The sequence below is a fragment of the Neodiprion pinetum genome, chromosome 3 (genome assembly GCF_021155775.2).
Source record: "Neodiprion pinetum isolate iyNeoPine1 chromosome 3, iyNeoPine1.2, whole genome shotgun sequence".
In the NCBI taxonomy this organism is placed as follows: Eukaryota; Metazoa; Arthropoda; class Insecta; order Hymenoptera; family Diprionidae; genus Neodiprion; species Neodiprion pinetum.
This window is the reverse complement of record NC_060234.1, coordinates 12,125,456-12,148,403: the sequence shown is the minus strand read 5'-3', so window position 1 is coordinate 12,148,403 and position 22,948 is coordinate 12,125,456. Positions and strand designations below refer to the sequence as shown.

The 22,948-nt window shown below is 38.7% G+C and overlaps 2 protein-coding genes across 2 annotated transcripts in view; one reads left to right on the top strand and one right to left on the bottom strand.

Annotated features, from left to right (window-relative positions):
• LOC124214342 (uncharacterized) overlaps positions 1 to 22,948 on the bottom strand; it is a 474,723-nt gene that overhangs the window by 265,427 nt on the left and 186,348 nt on the right. The gene's annotated exons all lie outside the window — the stretch shown is intronic.
• Positions 1,543 to 8,274, top strand: LOC124214983 (uncharacterized). Its single transcript, XM_046617811.2, has 3 exons — positions 1,543 to 1,635; positions 5,035 to 5,283; positions 7,089 to 8,274. The coding sequence occupies exons 1-3, from the start codon at positions 1,543 to 1,545 to the stop codon at positions 8,091 to 8,093; spliced, it is 1,347 nt and encodes a 448-aa protein (XP_046473767.2). The 3' UTR covers positions 8,094 to 8,274.

The window sequence follows — 22,948 nt, the reverse complement described above, 5'->3', positions numbered from 1 at the left end:
ACATCCACTGAACAAAAACCTTACCCTGGTGGCCGCGAAATTATCCGGCAGGCGCTGTTAAATAAGAACACATCGGAGGAATCCGCTGAAATCATGATCGCGTCAGTGGAAAACTCAACTCTCAAGCAATATGAATCTTCGTATAAACTTTGGTGGGAATTTAATCAAGAGACCCAGTCTGACCCTTTCAGCATCACAGCCAAAAAAGGGCTATCTTTCTTGACGAAAAGATTCCAAGATGGTGCCAGCTACGGAACCATCAACTCTGGAAAAGCGGCGCTAGCACTGATAGCGAGAGAGGAAATCGCTAACTCCGATCTCATCAACAGGTTTATGCGAGGCGTATACAAGAAGAGACCTGGCCGACCTAGGTACGACACAATCTGGGATGTAGACCCAGTGCTGGATAAACTTGCGGAGTGGTATCCCCTCGAACCTCTCAAACTAAAAAAGGTCACCAAAAAACTAGTACTACTCTTAGCACTAGGAACAGCACATCGTATTCAGACGCTAGCCGCTATAAAAATAAGTAACATAATAGAGACTCAAAAAGGTCTGGAAATAAAGATTCCGGAACACATAAAAACATCCAGGGCAGGAGCCGTTCAGCCCCTGCTAAAACTACCGTTCTTCGAACACAAACCTGGACTATGCATCGCAAGAACTTTGCTACATTACTTCACAATAACTAAAGACTTAAGAGGAAAAGAAGACTACTTGCTGATATCTTTCCAAAAACCACATGCAAAAGTCTCAAGAGACACCATTGGGCGATGGATAAAAAGTACGCTTAGAGAACTCGGAGTAGACGAGCGATATACTGCCCACAGTACACGACATGCTGCGACGTCGAAGGCGGCCGAGAAAGGTGTCAACATAGACGAAATAAAAAGAATCGCGGGATGGTCCCAGAAATCGAAGGTCTTCGCGGATTTCTACAACCTCCCGATCAAGATCCAAGACGACGACTTCGCGAAGAGGGTCATGTTGACATAAAAAACAAAAAATTTTTAATAGACTCTAAAAGTCCACATTGTAATCTCAAAGGGCGAGACATGAAGTATAATTGAACCATCAAGCGAGGCCGCCGAAGGCGGCCGAAGCTCGATGATAATTATACGAATGTCTCGCCCGAGAGATTACCCACCCAATAAAGGTTGTGAACCATTTGAGGTCAATTAAAAGACAATAAAATCAGAAATGTACAAATCGAGCTTATTTTTCCCAACCCAATCTCTCGGTAAAGTATTAAAAATTTTTTATTTTTTCCACAAGAGGATAACACTCTAAACGTAATGACGAAAGCGAACACCTGGTGGCGCCAGGAGCAACCAGGCGGGAATTTAAAATTTCTTTTAGACTCTGAACGTGTGGTTTGAAGGCAACAAGTAGCTATACTACATTGTAATCTCTCGGGCGAGACATTCGTATAATTATCATCGAGCTTCGGCCGCCTTCGGCGGCCTCGCTTGATGGTTCAAAAAGCATTGAGTTTTATAGAAGAAAAATTAAATATTAAATTGACCGACTAAGTTATAAAAAATGGATCCGAAAAAATTTGCCGAACAAATGCAAGAGTCTGCGGCACTTTTTGTAGCTAAACTATACGATCTATCGGATTCACCTAGAAATCGGGTCAGTGAAATAACGAAAGATATAACTCATATTCTCCAACAACCACCTATAAAATTATTATTCAATCAGCTTCTCAATAGATTACAACATTTAGGCGAATTATCAAGTAATATTTCTGCCTATACCACAATGCTAAACACGTTACGAAATCCATTTCAATCAATAAGCACTGAAAATCAATGTTTTGAATATTTTAAAAATCGTCATACCTACATACCACCTTCTGAAATAATAATTGGAGAAAAATTTATATTTAAATCTGAAAATGACAGTACTGTGATAGGCACCCAAAATTTATATGTACAAGTTGTGCCATTAAGAGATGTTTTTACCAAATTTTTCCATTTGCCCAATATCTTTGAAGATACGCTCGCTTACTTAAGTAAATTACAAAAACAAACTAAATTAATAACGAATGTTACACAATGTACTATATGGAAAAAAAAATTATCTACTTTTGCTAATAAATTAGTTCTTCCGGTTTTTTTGTATCAAGATGACTATGAAACAAACAATGCGTTAGGTAGTCACAAAGGTTTGGGAAAACTCGGAACAGTCTACATCATCATTCCATGTCTGCCACCGCATTTGCAATCCAAAGTTGAAAATATTTTTTTATTAGCTTTGTATAAAGCTGAAAATTTAAAATATGTTCCTTTAGAGACTGCACTGCATCATGCAATAGAAGAAATAAAATATCTTGAGTCTACTGGGGTTACTATTAATACTTCATCAGGTCCAAAACAATTATATTTTTCATTAGCCGGAGTCATCGGAGATAATCTTGCCATTCATTTGCTACTGGGATTCATTGGCAGTTTTTCATCACATCACCCGTGTAGATTTTGTACAATTGACCGTGAAGAAATTAATACCACATTCAGTGAGTCAAGGTGTAATTTGCGTACACAAGAAAGCTACGAAGCAGATCTGATCAAAAATACACCTTCTGTAACCGGAATCGCTAGACAATCAGTGCTCAATAGTATTGAATCATCAAAAACCATTGATCTTTTAACAGTTGACGTTATGCATGATATTCTGGAGGGTGTCTGTGAATATGACTTGGGTTTAACTTTAAATTATTTTATTTTTACTGCTAAATTTTTTACTCTTGAAACGATTAATGATAGGATTGAGAGTTTATTTTATGGAGACGAAGTCCGAAACAAACCAAGAACTTTAAAGAAGTCTCAAATAACAGATAAATATGTCAAAATGTCTGCTGCGGAATCACTCTGCTTTATCAGAAACATCGGAGTATTAATTGGACATTTGATACCGGAAAATGACCCACACTGGAAATTATGCATAATGTTAAAAGGTATAATCGACATAGTAACATCACCAGTAATTCATTCCGACTTGTGTGATTATTTAGATAATTTAATATGCGAACACCTGAAGCTGTTAGTTTTATTGTTTCCTGGATCTCTAAAACCTAAACATCACTTTCTCATACATTATGCCAGAATAATGTTGCTTATGGGTCCTCTCTGGAATTTAAATACAATGAGAAGTGAGAGTAAAAATAAGGAATCAAAAATTGCCGCACGTGCAGCTGTTAATCGAAAAAATATTATAAAAACTATAGCAATCAAACACCAACTACATCTCAGCTATAGATTTCTGCTAAATGCACACACAAGTCAATTCAGTTATGAACGTAGTGCGTTTACCAAACTATTAATTAATGATTTACCTGAATTTCAATCTTTCGCAAGTTGCTTGCCAAAACATATTGAAAACCAGGTTATTGAATTAACTTTTATTAAATATAAGTCCCGTACAATAAAAAATAATAGTATATTAATGTTAGCATCAAAAACAGGTCCTCAATTTTTCTTGGTGCATACTTTATTTGAAGATTATCAGAATAATTTGTCTGTCATTACGAAAGATATAACTATGTATGCATTTTATGACGAGCACTTCCATGCATATCGGATTTATGAAAATGCTTTCCTCGATACTTCTGATTGGATGCGATATAATCTTGAAGATTTGGAACAGTGCAGTATAACTCATTTTACGTTCAGTGGTAATGGGCATAAATATATTGTTAAACGCTGGGTTTAAAACCTTTATCTTTAATTTCATATTAAATAGTTTCATTCATGTATTAAAAATGTCTTAAATAAATTTGCATTCTTTTTATTAATAAATTTTAATTGATTGGAATATTATTTAACCATTAGCCTTCTACCTCCCATGGCACCGACATGAAACAAATCACATGAAACATTCAAAACAACTATCATTTTGACTGTACCTGAGTTGTTTTAATTTTGTGCATTTTGTTACTATTTTATTCATTCAAACTAGTGATTTTTGATTTTTTATGATTCGATAACACTAATGAATAAATAAATTACGTAATTTCTTTCTTGAATTAAGACTGACAATTTAAATTATTATGGACTTGAAGATTCGAACGTTCAATCGTAAAAAATAAATAATTGTACATGTTCTTTGACCGTGCTGATTTTAATTTTAAAATACTCAGGAGACTTCCAAAAATACACAAGATCCTCCGACCGTCGGAATCCTTTCAAAAAAATTTTCTGTGGCTATCGATATAAAAAAATGTATAAAAAATGATTGCGACAACGTTCAGATCATCAGGAACACAAATAATTTTTTATCATCTGTCATAATTTCTCATCATCAGAATAATGAAAAAATTTTTATAAATATAAAATACACTACTGTTTCCAAGAGTGAATTGTGATAAATACTTTGTACGCCACATTTTCTTAAACAAATATTGTGTTTTTTACCATCGCAAAAGTAATTTTTTTAATTTCTAAAAAAATTAATTTTCTGTAAATTTTTGTTTATTGTTCTAATTGGTTTTTATATTTATTAACTCATGTATACACATTAGAAATCATTACTCCACCTTAATACATTTCTGTTCATTTTTATTTTTATTTAATTTGTTATATCATACTATAACAATTTGAAATTGCTGTTTTTCGGTTTTTTATACAACGACTCTTGATAAGTTACATTAAGGAATTCAACTATTTCGGTCAGATGGATCTCAGACCAATCTGAGATAGTTGTGTGTACAATCGCTTACGGTCTCCACGCAAATGTAAGATGGATACAGAGTAAATGGTAACGTAGGAATAGGTACTATCTACCGATAGGTTTGATAGTTGACTCGAAGACAATTCTGACTAACATCTGGGATGCAGCAAAAATTCTGGCAGAGCTTCATCATTCACAATCCGTAGCTCGCCGAGCGTACATTTTACCAAGTCTCACAAAACAGGTAGCGTCCTCGCTGGAGGAAAGGCAAGTCGACACATATTTGTTTGGGGAAAAACTGGGAGACAAGATTAAAGAAATAAAGAGCATGGACAAACTAGGACGAGACTTAAAAATCCAAAGTGCGAAGAAACCTGTCCCAGCCAGTTCGGGAAACTGGAGCGGCCCGTCAGCAATTCGAAGACCGACCACCTTGACGGGCCAGAGATTCAAATTTCAGAAGTCGGCAGTAGCCCAGAGGATACCATCGAGACAGTCCAACCAGAGCAAAACGAGCCAGATCCAGAATCAGGCTTATCGTCGTCGGCACTCGTACAACAGCAGCAGCACCAGCAGCAGATCGAGGACTCATTGAGTGACCAGCAAATACAGGTAAAGTTAGCAGGCAGGTTAAGTAAATTTCTGAAGGCATGGGAACAGATTACACCTGATAAATTTATTAAGCAATGCGTGACGGGCTATAAAATTAATTTTAAAGAAACACCACATCAGGTATCCCCTCCGGGAGAAAAAATCTGGTCTTCCCAAGAAACCTCAGACATCCAAAAGGAAATAGACAGACTCCTGTCAATCGGAGCGATTGAGAAGTGCTGGGACACGGCTGATCAGTTTCTATCCAGCTATTTTCTGAGAGAGAAACCAGATGGCTCAAAAAGATTTATCCTAAATCTACAAGAGCTAAATCTTTTCATTAATACCGAGCATTTCAAATTAGAGGATCTCAGATCCGCGTGCAGGTTACTAGATCGATACATGTACATGGGGTCAGTAGATATTAAAGACGCGTACTTTGCAATACCGATTCATAAAAGCAGAAGGAAATATCTGAGATTCAAATTTCAGGGCCAAGTATATGAGTTTACGTGCTTACCTTTCGGTCTCTGTGAGAGCCCGTACGTATTTACGAAACTCATGAAACCAGTGATGTCATATCTCAGGCAGAAGGGTTTTTTATCAGTAATTTACCTGGATGACATTCTATGCCTAGAAAACTCGATAAAGGAATGTGAAAAATCCCTACAAAGTACTATTAGCTTACTTGAAAAACTTGGTTTCATAGCTAACAGGAAAAAATCAAACCTTTCGCCTAGTCAACACTGTAAATATCTCGGGTTCATATTAAACTCTAGAGATATGCTAGTAGAACTGCCGAGGGAAAAAAGAAACTCTCTTATTGCACAGGTCGGATCGCTAAGAAATAAAAAGACGTGCAAAATAAGAAAATTTGCACAAATAATAGGTACGCTGGTAGCTAGCTGCCCAGGGGTTGATTATGGGATGTTACACTGTAAGCTGCTAGAAAAAGCAAAACTAGAAGCTCTTGAACATAGTAGGATGAATTATGATGCGCGTATGGACATTCCAGGCTATATAGCAGACGACTTAAAATGGTGGCATAACAAATTACCGACAGCAGTCAGGAAAATCAGAAATTTCCAATTCCAAATGGAAATTTTTTCGGACGCGAGTTTGTCGGGTTGGGGCGCTTTCTGCGGCGGCGAGGGAGCCCATGGAATATAGTCTCAAGCCGAAAAAGCTTTGCATATCAATCACTTAGAGATCAAAGCAGCCTTTTTAGCTCTAAAACTATTCGCGAAAGACCTGGTTTCCGCGGAGATCCTACTGAGAATAGATAACACGACTGCAATAGCATACATAAATAAATTAGGCGGGACAAGGTCCGAAGATCTGCATGACTTAGCGAGAAAATTATGGGACTGGTGCGAACAGAGGGACCTCTGGGTACACGCATCCTACATCGCATCAAAAGACAATGTTGAAGCAGACTCGTTATCACGACTATCAAACCGAGATACGGAATGGCAACTAGCAAATTACGCATTCAAAAGCGTAACTCGAAAATTCGGTGTCCCTGAAATCGACTTATTCGCATCCAACGAAAATAAAAAGTGTGCTATCTACTGTTCATGGGACAGAGATCCAAAAGCTCTCGCGATAGACGCCTTTACAGTTAACTGGAACCCATGGTTCTTTTACGCGTTCCCACCGTTCGCGACAATCGCCAAAGCAATTCAAAAAATTAAAGCCGACAAGGCAGTAGGAATCCTCATAATGCCTTTTTGGCCCAGCCAGAACTGGTTCCCAGCCTTCAAAAAGATGGTAGTAGGCGATTGGATGACATTTAAACCTAACAATAAACTATTATTTTCTTCCAGCGGCACGGCACATCCACTGAACAAAAACCTTACCCTGGTGGCCGCGAAATTATCCGGCAGGCGCTGTTAAATAAGAACACATCGGAGGAATCCGCTGAAATCATGATCGCGTCAGTGGAAAACTCAACTCTCAAGCAATATGAATCTTCGTATAAACTTTGGTGGGAATTTAATCAAGAGACCCAGTCTGACCCTTTCAGCATCACAGCCAAAAAAGGGCTATCTTTCTTGACGAAAAGATTCCAAGATGGTGCCAGCTACGGAACCATCAACTCTGGAAAAGCGGCGCTAGCACTGATAGCGAGAGAGGAAATCGCTAACTCCGATCTCATCAACAGGTTTATGCGAGGCGTATACAAGAAGAGACCTGGCCGACCTAGGTACGACACAATCTGGGATGTAGACCCAGTGCTGGATAAACTTGCGGAGTGGTATCCCCTCGAACCTCTCAAACTAAAAAAGGTCACCAAAAAACTAGTACTACTCTTAGCACTAGGAACAGCACATCGTATTCAGACGCTAGCCGCTATAAAAATAAGTAACATAATAGAGACTCAAAAAGGTCTGGAAATAAAGATTCCGGAACACATAAAAACATCCAGGGCAGGAGCCGTTCAGCCCCTGCTAAAACTACCGTTCTTCGAACACAAACCTGGACTATGCATCGCAAGAACTTTGCTACATTACTTAACAATAACTAAAGACTTAAGAGGAAAAGAAGACTACTTGCTGATATCTTTCCAAAAACCACATGCAAAAGTCTCAAGAGACACCATTGGGCGATGGATAAAAAGTACGCTTAGAGAACTCGGAGTAGACGAGCGATATACTGCCCACAGTACACGACATGCTGCGACGTCGAAGGCGGCCGAGAAAGGTGTCAACATAGACGAAATAAAAAGAATCGCGGGATGGTCCCAGAAATCGAAGGTCTTCGCGGATTTCTACAACCTCCCGATCAAGATCCAAGACGACGACTTCGCGAAGAGGGTCATGTTGACATAAAAAACAAAAAATTTTTAATAGACTCTAAAAGTCCACATTGTAATCTCAAAGGGCGAGACATGAAGTATAATTGAACCATCAAGCGAGGCCGCCGAAGGCGGCCGAAGCTCGATGATAATTATACGAATGTCTCGCCCGAGAGATTACCCACCCAATAAAGGTTGTGAACCATTTGAGGTCAATTAAAAGACAATAAAATCAGAAATGTACAAATCGAGCTTATTTTTCCCAACCCAATCTCTCGGTAAAGTATTAAAAATTTTTTATTTTTTCCACAAGAGGATAACACTCTAAACGTAATGACGAAAGCGAACACCTGGTGGCGCCAGGAGCAACCAGGCGGGAATTTAAAATTTCTTTTAGACTCTGAACGTGTGGTTTGAAGGCAACAAGTAGCTATACTACATTGTAATCTCTCGGGCGAGACATTCGTATAATTATCATCGAGCTTCGGCCGCCTTCGGCGGCCTCGCTTGATGGTTCAAAAAGCATTGAGTTTTATAGAAGAAAAATTAAATATTAAATTGACCGACTAAGTTATAAAAAATGGATCCGAAAAAATTTGCCGAACAAATGCAAGAGTCTGCGGCACTTTTTGTAGCTAAACTATACGATCTATCGGATTCACCTAGAAATCGGGTCAGTGAAATAACGAAAGATATAACTCATATTCTCCAACAACCACCTATAAAATTATTATTCAATCAGCTTCTCAATAGATTACAACATTTAGGCGAATTATCAAGTAATATTTCTGCCTATACCACAATGCTAAACACGTTACGAAATCCATTTCAATCAATAAGCACTGAAAATCAATGTTTTGAATATTTTAAAAATCGTCATACCTACATACCACCTTCTGAAATAATAATTGGAGAAAAATTTATATTTAAATCTGAAAATGACAGTACTGTGATAGGCACCCAAAATTTATATGTACAAGTTGTGCCATTAAGAGATGTTTTTACCAAATTTTTCCATTTGCCCAATATCTTTGAAGATACGCTCGCTTACTTAAGTAAATTACAAAAACAAACTAAATTAATAACGAATGTTACACAATGTACTATATGGAAAAAAAAATTATCTACTTTTGCTAATAAATTAGTTCTTCCGGTTTTTTTGTATCAAGATGACTATGAAACAAACAATGCGTTAGGTAGTCACAAAGGTTTGGGAAAACTCGGAACAGTCTACATCATCATTCCATGTCTGCCACCGCATTTGCAATCCAAAGTTGAAAATATTTTTTTATTAGCTTTGTATAAAGCTGAAAATTTAAAATATGTTCCTTTAGAGACTGCACTGCATCATGCAATAGAAGAAATAAAATATCTTGAGTCTACTGGGGTTACTATTAATACTTCATCAGGTCCAAAACAATTATATTTTTCATTAGCCGGAGTCATCGGAGATAATCTTGCCATTCATTTGCTACTGGGATTCATTGGCAGTTTTTCATCACATCACCCGTGTAGATTTTGTACAATTGACCGTGAAGAAATTAATACCACATTCAGTGAGTCAAGGTGTAATTTGCGTACACAAGAAAGCTACGAAGCAGATCTGATCAAAAATACACCTTCTGTAACCGGAATCGCTAGACAATCAGTGCTCAATAGTATTGAATCATCAAAAACCATTGATCTTTTAACAGTTGACGTTATGCATGATATTCTGGAGGGTGTCTGTGAATATGACTTGGGTTTAACTTTAAATTATTTTATTTTTACTGCTAAATTTTTTACTCTTGAAACGATTAATGATAGGATTGAGAGTTTATTTTATGGAGACGAAGTCCGAAACAAACCAAGAACTTTAAAGAAGTCTCAAATAACAGATAAATATGTCAAAATGTCTGCTGCGGAATCACTCTGCTTTATCAGAAACATCGGAGTATTAATTGGACATTTGATACCGGAAAATGACCCACACTGGAAATTATGCATAATGTTAAAAGGTATAATCGACATAGTAACATCACCAGTAATTCATTCCGACTTGTGTGATTATTTAGATAATTTAATATGCGAACACCTGAAGCTGTTAGTTTTATTGTTTCCTGGATCTCTAAAACCTAAACATCACTTTCTCATACATTATGCCAGAATAATGTTGCTTATGGGTCCTCTCTGGAATTTAAATACAATGAGAAGTGAGAGTAAAAATAAGGAATCAAAAATTGCCGCACGTGCAGCTGTTAATCGAAAAAATATTATAAAAACTATAGCAATCAAACACCAACTACATCTCAGCTATAGATTTCTGCTAAATGCACACACAAGTCAATTCAGTTATGAACGTAGTGCGTTTACCAAACTATTAATTAATGATTTACCTGAATTTCAATCTTTCGCAAGTTGCTTGCCAAAACATATTGAAAACCAGGTTATTGAATTAACTTTTATTAAATATAAGTCCCGTACAATAAAAAATAATAGTATATTAATGTTAGCATCAAAAACAGGTCCTCAATTTTTCTTGGTGCATACTTTATTTGAAGATTATCAGAATAATTTGTCTGTCATTACGAAAGATATAACTATGTATGCATTTTATGACGAGCACTTCCATGCATATCGGATTTATGAAAATGCTTTCCTCGATACTTCTGATTGGATGCGATATAATCTTGAAGATTTGGAACAGTGCAGTATAACTCATTTTACGTTCAGTGGTAATGGGCATAAATATATTGTTAAACGCTGGGTTTAAAACCTTTATCTTTAATTTCATATTAAATAGTTTCATTCATGTATTAAAAATGTCTTAAATAAATTTGCATTCTTTTTATTAATAAATTTTAATTGATTGGAATATTATTTAACCATTAGCCTTCTACCTCCCATGGCACCGACATGAAACAAATCACATGAAACATTCAAAACAACTATCATTTTGACTGTACCTGAGTTGTTTTAATTTTGTGCATTTTGTTACTATTTTATTCATTCAAACTAGTGATTTTTGATTTTTTATGATTCGATAACACTAATGAATAAATAAATTACGTAATTTCTTTCTTGAATTAAGACTGACAATTTAAATTATTATGGACTTGAAGATTCGAACGTTCAATCGTAAAAAATAAATAATTGTACATGTTCTTTGACCGTGCTGATTTTAATTTTAAAATACTCAGGAGACTTCCAAAAATACACAAGATCCTCCGACCGTCGGAATCCTTTCAAAAAAATTTTCTGTGGCTATCGATATAAAAAAATGTATAAAAAATGATTGCGACAACGTTCAGATCATCAGGAACACAAATAATTTTTTATCATCTGTCATAATTTCTCATCATCAGAATAATGAAAAAATTTTTATAAATATAAAATACACTACTGTTTCCAAGAGTGAATTGTGATAAATACTTTGTACGCCACATTTTCTTAAACAAATATTGTGTTTTTTACCATCGCAAAAGTAATTTTTTTAATTTCTAAAAAAATTAATTTTCTGTAAATTTTTGTTTATTGTTCTAATTGGTTTTTATATTTATTAACTCATGTATACACATTAGAAATCATTACTCCACCTTAATACATTTCTGTTCATTTTTATTTTTATTTAATTTGTTATATCATACTATAACAATTTGAAATTGCTGTTTTTCGGTTTTTTATACAACGACTCTTGATAAGTTACATTAAGGAATTCAACTATTTCGGTCAGATGGATCTCAGACCAATCTGAGATAGTTGTGTGTACAATCGCTTACGGTCTCCACGCAAATGTAAGATGGATACAGAGTAAATGGTAACGTAGGAATAGGTACTATCTACCGATAGGTTTCAGTACAATGCGAAGTGGGCGCTGCTGCCGTGTGACATGGGTCCTAGAGACATGCGCATAGTATCCACGACTATCTCTAGCTAACAATGTAAGATGGGTCTGGGTACAATCTCGGGTAGTAGTGAGTTAAACGCAGACTGTACCCAGTACAATTCACATAGTCGTAGCTACCATCTGAATATTATTTTTTTACAGATGGGTCTGGGTACAATCCGAGATGGCGCTCATATCCATCTCATTCTTTCCGTGTAGTAGGCTCTCGGTTAGGGCTAGGGCCTCTCCGCTCAATACCTCCTCTTCATCATCGGCCCCAACCCCCTGGGACGGCGACTGGAGCGCGACGCCGCGCCGTCTTGCCCCGACTTCCGCGAGGGTAGTCCTGGTTCTAGTGGACGCAGAGTGGAAATCGCCCTCGGCACTGGGCAGCTTCGCCTCACAAAGCGCCAGCCACAGCGCGGTTAGGAGGAGGTTACCCACGAGGATGAGAGCCATGACAGCTAGTGGGAGGGGGGAAGGAAAAGCGCAAGCTCCAACAGGCAGGACACGCAGCCGCGTATTATTGCCCGGGGGTTCCCTGAAGATATGCCCCGAGTGGTTCCGGGGAGTCCCCTATCCGCACCAGGGTGGCCGCTGGTTTTTTGGTGGGTGCGAGTCCCACACTACCCCGAGGGTCCTTGCGCAGAGCCTCGGGGTGTGCATAAGGCATTTTTCCAGCGATAACGAGAAAAAAAAAAAAAAAGAGACCACCTAGCCGCCCTGACTCTGTTGTCGTTAATTTCTCTCATCACCAGTGAGTTCAAATTTGTTTTCCTGTGCCCGATTTATGTATGACTAAGAAGTTTCTTCTCTGCATGCACGATCTATGAGGAGGCTGTAGTGTTCCAGGTTCCAGGTTCGATTCCTGGCTCCGTCGTTAATTTTTCGAATTCGCCAGTTTTCAAATTTACATTCTTTTAACAAAATTCTCTCGTAGATTAATGATCTGCACATCCGCATCTCATTTATTAGATGGCATTGCTGGTCTTACGGGCTTTTCATCGGAAGCAAGGATTCAAAAAAGGTAAACATAACATCTACACACTACAGTCTCCTTATACATCGTGCATGCAGAGAAAAAACTTCTTACTCATTGTATTTAACACTACCAACGCCGAGGTATTTTATGAGGTCTAAGGGTGGTTGTAGGTTGCCAGAACTGTCAAAGTAATCGATATTATTGTCGCGTTTCTTGTATGCAACCCAGTGTGTTCCCGGACTGTCTTTGTCGTCAAGGTTGATTATAGCTGACTCGTTTTTTCGTGGACCGCTTTTGGGCTTTTCGTTTCGCAGTAAAACACCGCGGAAATGCGGAACCTTAAAGATTTTTGCATAGTACAACAAGTCCCAATCAGTTCACGCTCGACGTGGTAGCATCACATCTAGTTTTTTGAAAGATGGAGACCAAGAACTGTTTTGTACGGTTCCATATGAAGCCCTTTGCCCAACGCGATAGCTTCTATAGTTTTGTTGTGTCGTTTGCTCTCTCCCAGTTCTCGTCTAGCAGCACTTGCATCGTTCACAGCTTTTGCTCTACCTGCCGCACCACCGGCTAACGCGCCTGTAGCACCAACTCTAGCGAAAATAGGAATCAGAAACGGTAGAAAACCACCGAATTTTGAAGGTACCGGTAGGACGCGAGGTGTTCGCACTTTACATTCACCACCCGCTCTTTTAACGGCGTTCTCAGCTCCCTTCAGCGCAGATTCGATAGCTACTTTTGCATCGTTGCTTAGAACCATAGACCGTTTTGCAGCATTTATAATTTTTCTCAAGGTCACATTTTTTGACTTTCGGATTCCCATTCCGAGTTTTGATTTCACTTTCATGGTATTAGCTATTGCTCAAGCGGCTGCCTTCTCACCCAAATTTGCGTCCTTTGCGAGAACCCGTTTCCAAGCTTCCTCAGCCAACACCCTATCAGCCTCGTTTCTAACTTCAAGATTTTCACGATTCTGCGAGTAAGCAATGTCGTGGTCCTTGCAAGCTGCGTCGAGAAAATTGATTCCCGGATCACCCCGCGCGAGTCTCTTTGTTAATTTTGTACCAGGCCCACAGTACTGATAACCAGGTACATGCAATTCGACTGGAAGGCTGTTGATGATTTTATTCAGCAGACCCTTGCTACGATCTTGCCGCCTTCTGCTTTGTTCACCTCTGTCCGCGATCATGTTCGTGCGTTGACTGGAGAAAAGTGCTTTGAAAAGGGATATTTATATCAAATCTGATCGGTCATGTCCAAGATGCGGTTTGAGAAACAACCTATTAAGCTTCCCGTGATGAATTTTGACAAACTTTCAGAGCAAAATGTCAAAAGGCACAGACGGCACGGTGAATTACTCCCGAATAGTGTACGTGCAACATTCTGTGGACCGTCGAATTGTGGTAAAACTAATGCGTTGCTCACACTTATAACCCATCTCAACGGACTCAGATTTGAAAATATCTACATCTACTCGAAATCTCTCAACCAACCTAACTACCAACTGTTGAAGCGATTGATGGACCATGTTGAAAATACGGAGTATTTAGCGTTTACCGAGCGTGAGCGAGTGATTACACCGGAAGAAGCACAACCCAATTCAATAATCATATTTGACAATGTAGCGTGCGGGAAGAAGGACAATATTAGAGCCTACTTTTGCATGGGTAGACATCACGACGTTGACTGTTTCTATCTCTGTCAGACGTACGCGTGTATTCCCAAAAACCTCGTGCGCGACAACGTAAACTTACTCGTGTTATTCAAACGAGACGATATGAACCTGAGACACGTATACAACGACCATGTGTTACACAGAGTTTAAAAGTGTGTGCTCTGCATGCTGGAATGGTGAGAAGTACGGGTTTCTGGTGATCGACAAAGACAGTGAGCTCAACGAAGAACGATACTGGAGGGGATTTAATTCTTTTGTTAGCCTGGAAAAGAAATAGAACCTAACGTTTTCGAGCGAGAGACGCAGTAGCGTTGCAGACTCAGTTGCGTCAACATGCAGAGCTCTGAAGTTTTCAAGCAAAAAGATGACCCACATCAGATCGCTCAAGCAAGTGCTGCGATCCGTCGAAAACACAGATTGCTCAAGTCGGACAAGGAATCTACGACTCAGAAATTGAGTGACATTTTCAAACCAGTAGTGACTCCGTTGCAAGAACTGATGAATGTTACAAAAGATACTAAACCTGTGAAACAAAAGGTGGAAGAAATCAGAGAAGAAATAAAGCAGATGAAAAATGAAACGAACAATGAAACTGTCTCGGAAATGGACGATTTCTTTGCTTCGGCAGGAGATGAAACAATCGTAGAAACACCGGTCGAGAAAATCGAGGATGAGTATTTTGCACTGATGAGAGATGCGAAGACAAAAGGCGAATTGGACAACGTGTACGGTGTACGCAACCTCTCAAACGGACTAATGATTGGTGATTCGTTGATATCTTTTGAGAGTGACTACATTCGTATTGGCGATACGCGTTACCCGAAAACGAAGGATTTGCTGGAACTTTTGTTTAAAAAGAAGCCTGACGGTTCTTCTGCGAGCGCCGGTGATCGGGAAAATTTTCAAAACATAAACCTCGCAACGAACGCGCATAAAAAGTATTACTCATCCGATGCGGCTGTTCGAAACGATAACAGTTACAAATTTAAAAATGTCATTGCCAAATTGATGGATTATTCCCCATCACCTCGCCGAAAGGGTAAGAGTCTACTTCCGCAAGCTATGATCACTCGACAAGGTGTTGAAACGGAATACGTTTTCTGGGATGATCCAAACGAGTTAGTGGAGCGTCTTCGTTTACTCCTGGCATCTCAGGCAGCGGGAAATCCGAGTCACAATAACGAAATAATCTCCATTATCGAAGAGCTACGCGATGCAGGAATCATTTATCAGGCAGCTCCCATCGTTTTTGCATTCATTACCGAGATGAGGGTCGACGTGTTTGTACGGCATCTGGATAAAAACACGGCCGCGAGCACTCGCGGTCCTCCGGGTGTAGGATTTCAAATAACAGCGGACGGGCAATACGATAAACGAAACAAGAGACTGTGCAATGTCGCAGATCCCGCAGAGCCGAACAATGCTGTAACTTTAAAAATCTTGAGACGAAAATTCAACGTGCTGCAAAAACAAATCGACAACCTCGATCAAATGATCAACGCTTCATAGCTCACTACGGAGAAAGCCTTGGATACCTTTTACACAGACTTTAAAACAGGCAGAGACCTGTCGATTCGAAACGCTGAATTCATTCCTAAATTGGACATCAGACTAAGAGCGTTGGAATATGAACGAGGAAAAGCAAGCACTGGTGACGGAACTGCATAAGCCTGCACGCCGGAATTACCCGCGTCGACGTGTAGACGTGTGCGGCATCGACGAGACCTGGCAGGCGGATCTTGTGGATATAACGTTATACGCTGGACAAAACAAAGGCTACAAGTACATGCTCACAGTCATTGATATTTTTTCAAAGTATGCGTGGGCTGTACCGATAAAGAGCAAGTCTGGAGATGATGTTACGAAGGCAATGGAATCTGTGCTCGTCCAAGGACGGGTACCGAAAAATCGCTTATGACACGCTACGGAATCAAACTTTACTCCACGTACTGTAATTTAAAGGCTTCGATCTGTGAACGTTTCAATCGCACGCTGAACGGTAAAATGTGGACACAGTTCAGCATGCAAGGAAGCTACAAGTGGCTCGGTATCCTATCTGATTCGGTTTCGGCTCACAACAACACCAAACACCGAACCATAAGAATGAAACCGTCGGATGTCACCGTTGCAAACGAGAGGCTGTTACTACGTCAGGCGTACGGAGGGCTTCGAGCGATACCTACCATATCGGCAAAATTCAAATCTGGCGACAAAGTTCGAATCAGCAAATTCAAAAATGTCTTCGAGAAAGGTTACACCCCCAATTGGACGACTGAAATATTCACGATACGTCGTGTGGAAAATACTTATCCTGTGACGTACAAGCTCAAAGACTACCGATATCAACCCATCGCTGGTGGTTTCTACGAACAAGAGCTCCTCAAGGTTAAACATCCGGATATCTATCTGGTGGAGAAGGTGCTCAAGAAGCGTGGAAGAAAAATATACGTTAAATGGTTAGGTTTTGACAATACACACAACAGTTCGATAAACGAATCGGATATGTAACATTTGAATGAATGAATTTATTGTAAAAACGTATGTGCCTCTTTATTTTATACCCGACACATAACAAGCATGCTTCTTTATTTTTTAGACAATCGACAGACATATGCATCGTTGTACAATTTTCCATATATCGGAGCGTTCTTATTCACCATCCTACATAATAACATCTTATACATCATCGTACAGTTATAAATTAAGTCCTACACAGATTACGATACGGTAATTACAAAGCTAAGGTGCAGGCTTGCAGCCCCACGGAAGCGTATCGGTTGTATTTTGAAACATGATCCGCTTGTCGTCATTCCAGCTCAGTGCCACTTTCTGCTGTTCTACGGTGTACACCTCGTGCTTTCGACTTGATATCAAATGCTGATTTGTGGACAAATTTTCACGTTTCAACGCACATTCCAAATAATCGTTGAAAGTTATTTTTCTCAACGCTGATCCTCTAACACCTTTGGCACCTTTATTGTCTTTCTCATCCCTCAAGACTCGGAATGCGTACAATTTAGCTCCTAATCCTACAAATTCCAACATTATTTTCCTGTTAATCTCGTCTTTCATCAAGCCGAGAACTTTTTTGTTCGTTAGCGGCATTCCATAAACGTTGTCAAGCGGATAATTAGACGTATCGAATTTATGTAAGTCCTCCTTCATGTGTTCGTATATGTTGGGGACGGTAAAGTTGTAAATCAAACTATCGGTATCCGTATACATTAATTTTGCTCGGTTGTCGAATTTCCGTTTCAAATAATTATAATGAAAATCGTAGATATATGTTTTAGCCAGACCCATGATGGAGAAACCTACATACAATGGTTTATTCAATTTGACTTTCGTCTTACTCATTTCGACGATAATTATATCTTTGTCGAAAACGGTGCAGCTGTGAAAATTGGGTTCGGCTATAGCAGCTTTAGCACCGTATCTTCCATCCCATTTCGTGATCAGCCTGACATCTCTATACCCAATAAACACACGTACGTTGAATAGCCGTTTAAGAAACGTTACCGCTGTGGAACTGAGGTGAACGTCGATAAATTATTCGTGTTCCACACATCACTAAATAAACGTATCTGCACATACGTAGAAAACACGTGAATATACGCCGGTATATTCAACAATTTTTGTACCGTAGAGTAATTGTTGATTATACGTGTTATCCGTGGTATATTTTCTGGTCCGAAATCCGCCTAAGATACGTGGATTTCGAGCTTTTATAATACATATAATTCACGTGTCTATAACTCTCACCGATTCAAAGATTGTTATCTGGCGATCGATATAGGTATGTTTTACCGTTGAAAGTTACTAATTATATACGACTGTGTATTTATGTATAGTATATTTATGTATAGTATATTCGACCCGAGCCGAAATTTCAAACTTGCCCTATTTTGAAACCAAGCAGGGGCGGGACCTTAATTCCCACTTAAAAAATTTGGCAAATCCCATATCTCAAAATTTTATCATAAAGTAGAAGCCTTAAGCATGAAGTATGAATTGTTTCAGATTTTTAGGAAGATGTTTTCGAGTCTTTTCAAGCATGGGGTCGATTCGACCCCCCCTTTTCGTTAAGATGTAAAAAAATGACTTTCAGTGATCAGGTTAAAATAATTATTCACTTCAGTGTTGCCTGTTGCCTGTTGAACTTTAAAAGATAATTGAAGCATGACATATTGTTTCTTGCTGAAATATCGTCAGACTGGAGATTCTGGCAAAACAGCGAGAAAGCTTGCAATTTCATGGATCTGGAAAATTCTTTTTGCAATGGGTAAGTGAATGCGTATTAAATTGTAAGCCCAATTTTCTTCGTTCAAAACCACTTGCGTTGTTTATATTAAATTTATAAAAATGGATGTTGGCCGTTTGATCCCCTTTTCTGTGAAATAGCTGTCGAATGGCAATATGTGTGTGTATAGTGTCAGGGAGAAAGTTTTAATACTCGCAAAAACAAAGCGATTCAGACCAATATCGACTCTGTAGCTTCACCCGTTTTCGAGTAATTCATGTTTGAGAAAATTTTATTGTGATTTATTATTCACGGCGACCATGTTGTCTCCCACTCGAGCGAGCGCGTGAAAGCCGGAGGTAACCGAGTACAACATGGCCGCTGTAAACAATAAATCAGGATGAAGTTTTCTGAAACATGGATTACTCGATGACGGGTGAAGCTCTGAGTCGATATTGGTATCAATCGCTTTGCTTTTGCGGGTATTAGAACTGTATCGCTGACACTATATACATATACACAGACATATTGCCGTTTGACAACTATTTTACAGAAAAAAGGATCGAACGGCCAACATCCATTTTTATAAATTAATTTTAAACAATACAAGTGGTTTTGAATAATGAGAATTGGGCTCAGGGTTAAATACGCATTTATTCAACCATTGCAACAAAAAATTTCTAGATCGATGAAACGGCAAGTTACTTCGCTATTTTGCTTAGCCTATAATTTCTCGACAAAGTAAGAGCGATGACACACGCAGCGGCTTGTGCCGACTCGGCTGCCGCTTGATGTTGATACATACAGCGAATTTTGTCGGCTCAGCAGCCAAGCGGCCGTGAAAAAAGCACAATTGCAGCAGAACGAGTGTCTCCACCCAAGTGACACAGTGATCGAAAATTTAGAATATTTGATACTTTGAGGCTTGCTATATTTGCATTGAAAAAGAAAACGTAAGAAAAATCGACGAATGTGGATGCATCCAATTGTAAATGACCGCCCAAGCAATTAAGGACGTTTTAATACTCTATTTGCTGAAGTACGAAAAGATGAAGAAAAATTTTTTAATTTTACTCGATGTGAACGATACTGTACTTTTCTTATTGACGGCGTGTGGTAGTCTTTTTTTATCGACCGAGTCAGTTATTTCTTATTTTTTGTCAGAATGAATAAACTAATGAATGGAATTGGTTGAAATTTCGGCAGTGTAATTTCTCTACATCGAGTTTCGCCTCTATGACCTGCAAGGTTTGTTTCGAAGTGATTTTTAGTAATGAAAATGTACTAATTGCGAAGCTGCATTTGTGAAGAAACACGGGATAAACCGAAGAGTGTGTCAGCGCTCATACAAGACAATGTAAACAAGCGCCGCGCCTACAATAAAACCGCACGCGTTTCTTCGAGTAGACGATGCATCGACACGGCTTTTTGCATCATTTAGAGCGATGACACACAGCGGTTTGTGCCGACTCGGCGGCCGAGTTGGCACATATTCCTGTGTTTTCAAATGATTCAAAACACACACTGCGGCAAGCACCCACATAACACAGGACGTCCACGGGATATCCCAAACATATCCCAAATGTCCTTAAGATATCCCGGATATCCTCAGGAGGTCCCGAATATTCCGGGAATGTCTTGGACGTCCTCTGGAGCTCCCAGGGATATCTCACAAGATTTCATGAGTTGGTTAGTTTTTTGACACAAATAGGACATCCTTAGAATATCCTGATGATATCTTCTGACGATATCTTTGTAGTGAATTATGTTGCATCAGACTACTACGAGAAAATAATGTGGGAGTATCTCATTTATAAAGCCGGAAAAACTTTGAAAATTATCGACCGCAATGGTATTTTGGTTGAGGCACATCACATGTTGCGCGCTTTGCTGTCTCGTAATATTAAATATATACAGGATGCGCCGAATATGTGCGCAACACCGTTGTAGCAGATCCGACCTAACCTATATTCCGTTTTCACATCAGTCTTTACGTGCAACTAATAATTTGATCGCATAACATCAAAGATCTATAAATTACATATAATATATAATATATAATATAATATATAACAATAAACAGCAGTAACATCAATAGTAATAGTGACAATAATATAATAACGATAATATAAAGTATAAAAAAAAATTCAAGGTGAATTTAAGTTCTGAAATTCTCAGACAAATTTCGTGTTTCTCTCAAACAAAAAATTTACTATCATATTAAATTTTTCTAAACTCCCTACTTACTGCTGAAATTTCATTCCAGCATTTATATAGCTGTGGTTTGGTATGTTTTTTTTCCAAATAATATAAAAAATTCTCAGATCTCAAAATTTTTCATGTGCTTCAAGTTCTGAATTTGATCGAAAATGTCAACAGGCTTTCATATTATAATATGATTAGTTGTTCAACAAAAGTTCCCCAAATTTGAATTTGATTATAACAACCAATCCTTAATGTTGCTATATTCGAGGTTCCATTTGTGGGAACTTTTCCACGGAAAAACCGGGAATCTCACAGCATAGAAGGCACAGAACAGTTTACGTTGACATGAAATTTCAGAACTTCAGGCACATAAGTTTTCCGAATTCTCGAAGAGAATTTTGAAAAAAATATCAAAATCTTCAACAAATTTCATATAATAACGTTTACCAGTAAAGTGAATAGTGATCCAGAATTTGAAATAAAAACTTGAACTTCATGAATAGCGGTTACGTGTTCCGTTACACTAACAATTTGAGAAAAGATTGGCATAATCGTCGCGAATTTTGTGCTCCGTTTCCAGTCGATACAATATCTCTAAAAACATGCCCAAAGAAAAAACTTTGAAGCCTGTCCGGAAAATATCTGAGCGTCAACTCCGGCGGCAGGTCAATGAGGAAAGTTCACTAGAGTACCTAAACATTTTCCAATGTAATGATGCGAATATGGATGAAATGCGACTGATATCTACTTCTGATAATAATGCTTCCGTGTTGTCAGAAACATCAGATTTTGCAAGCTGCGCTGAGAAGAATATATTCAGTGAAAATGTAAGAGAATCTTGTTATATCTCTGATAAAAATCATGAAAACGCCACACATCCAGATGAATCCATTGTGGCTGAAGAGCCATATAACGAACCAGAAGTTTGGTATTCATCTGACTCATCGGAGAGCAGCGAGTTAGCTACTGCTGACAATGAGTCAGTATATGTTGAAAAGCCTCCTGTACCTACGTCTGAGGATTACAACCTGCAATCTTTTCTTGCTCAGTGGGCGGTATGCAACAGAATTCCACATGTGGCTATATCGTCGTTATTGAAGAAGCTAAGGCAGCATCCATGTCATTCGCACTTACCATCTGATCCCAGAACTCTACTAAAAACACCAAGGTCTACGATTACAACGGATGTTCACCCAGGAAAATATATTCATCTAGGCCTTGCTCGTGGATTGAATCAATTACTTGTCAAGTATTCAAGTGAAATAGATACCGATATTGAGTTAGCCATTGGTATTGATGGTCTCCCCATATCAAAGTCGTCCAGGGGTTCTCTATGGCCGATTCTGGGATCAATCGTTGGGTTTAATGATGTATTTATGATTGGAGCATATTATGGCAATGAAAAGCCTGGTGTCGCCGGCGACTTCATGCGAGATTTTATACAAGAAGCTAAAGACCTATGTGAAAATGGATTATCGTTTCAGGATACGTTGTACACGTGCAGTATAAAATTCTTTGTATGCGATGCTCCAGCGAAGTCGTTTGTTTTGAATGTCAAAGGATGTACTGGGTATTCTAGTTGCACAAAATGTACAATTGAAGGTACCTCTGCCAATGGACGCATCTGCTTTCCAGAATTAACTGCACGGGAAAGAACCGATACAGATTTTAGAAACAAAACGGACGATGATTATCATGCAGGAGATTGTTGCCTTGAAGAAATTCCACGTTTTGACATCATCAAAAATGTACCATTGGACTATATGCATCTAGTCTGCTTGGGAGTTGTGCGAAAGCTTCTTTACTTGTGGTTATTTGGGGACCTAAAATACCGTTTGCCACATTGCAATGTTTTTTCAATTTCAAATGCTTTAGAAAAACTCAAGGGGTTTATCCCTTTAGAATTTGCACGGAAGCCA

Excerpts from the sequence above, each read along its gene's own strand:
- LOC124214983 (XM_046617811.2), top strand. The coding sequence starts at position 1,543 with ATGGATCCGAAAAAATTTGCCGAACAAATGCAAGAGTCTGCGGCACTT. Across the intron at positions 1,636-5,034 it reads CGGATTCACCTAGAAATCGG|TGCGAAGAAACCTGTCCCAG; the intron begins GTCAGTGAAATA and ends AAAAATCCAAAG. Across the intron at positions 5,284-7,088 it reads TGAGTGACCAGCAAATACAG|CGGCACGGCACATCCACTGA; the intron begins GTAAAGTTAGCA and ends ATTTTCTTCCAG.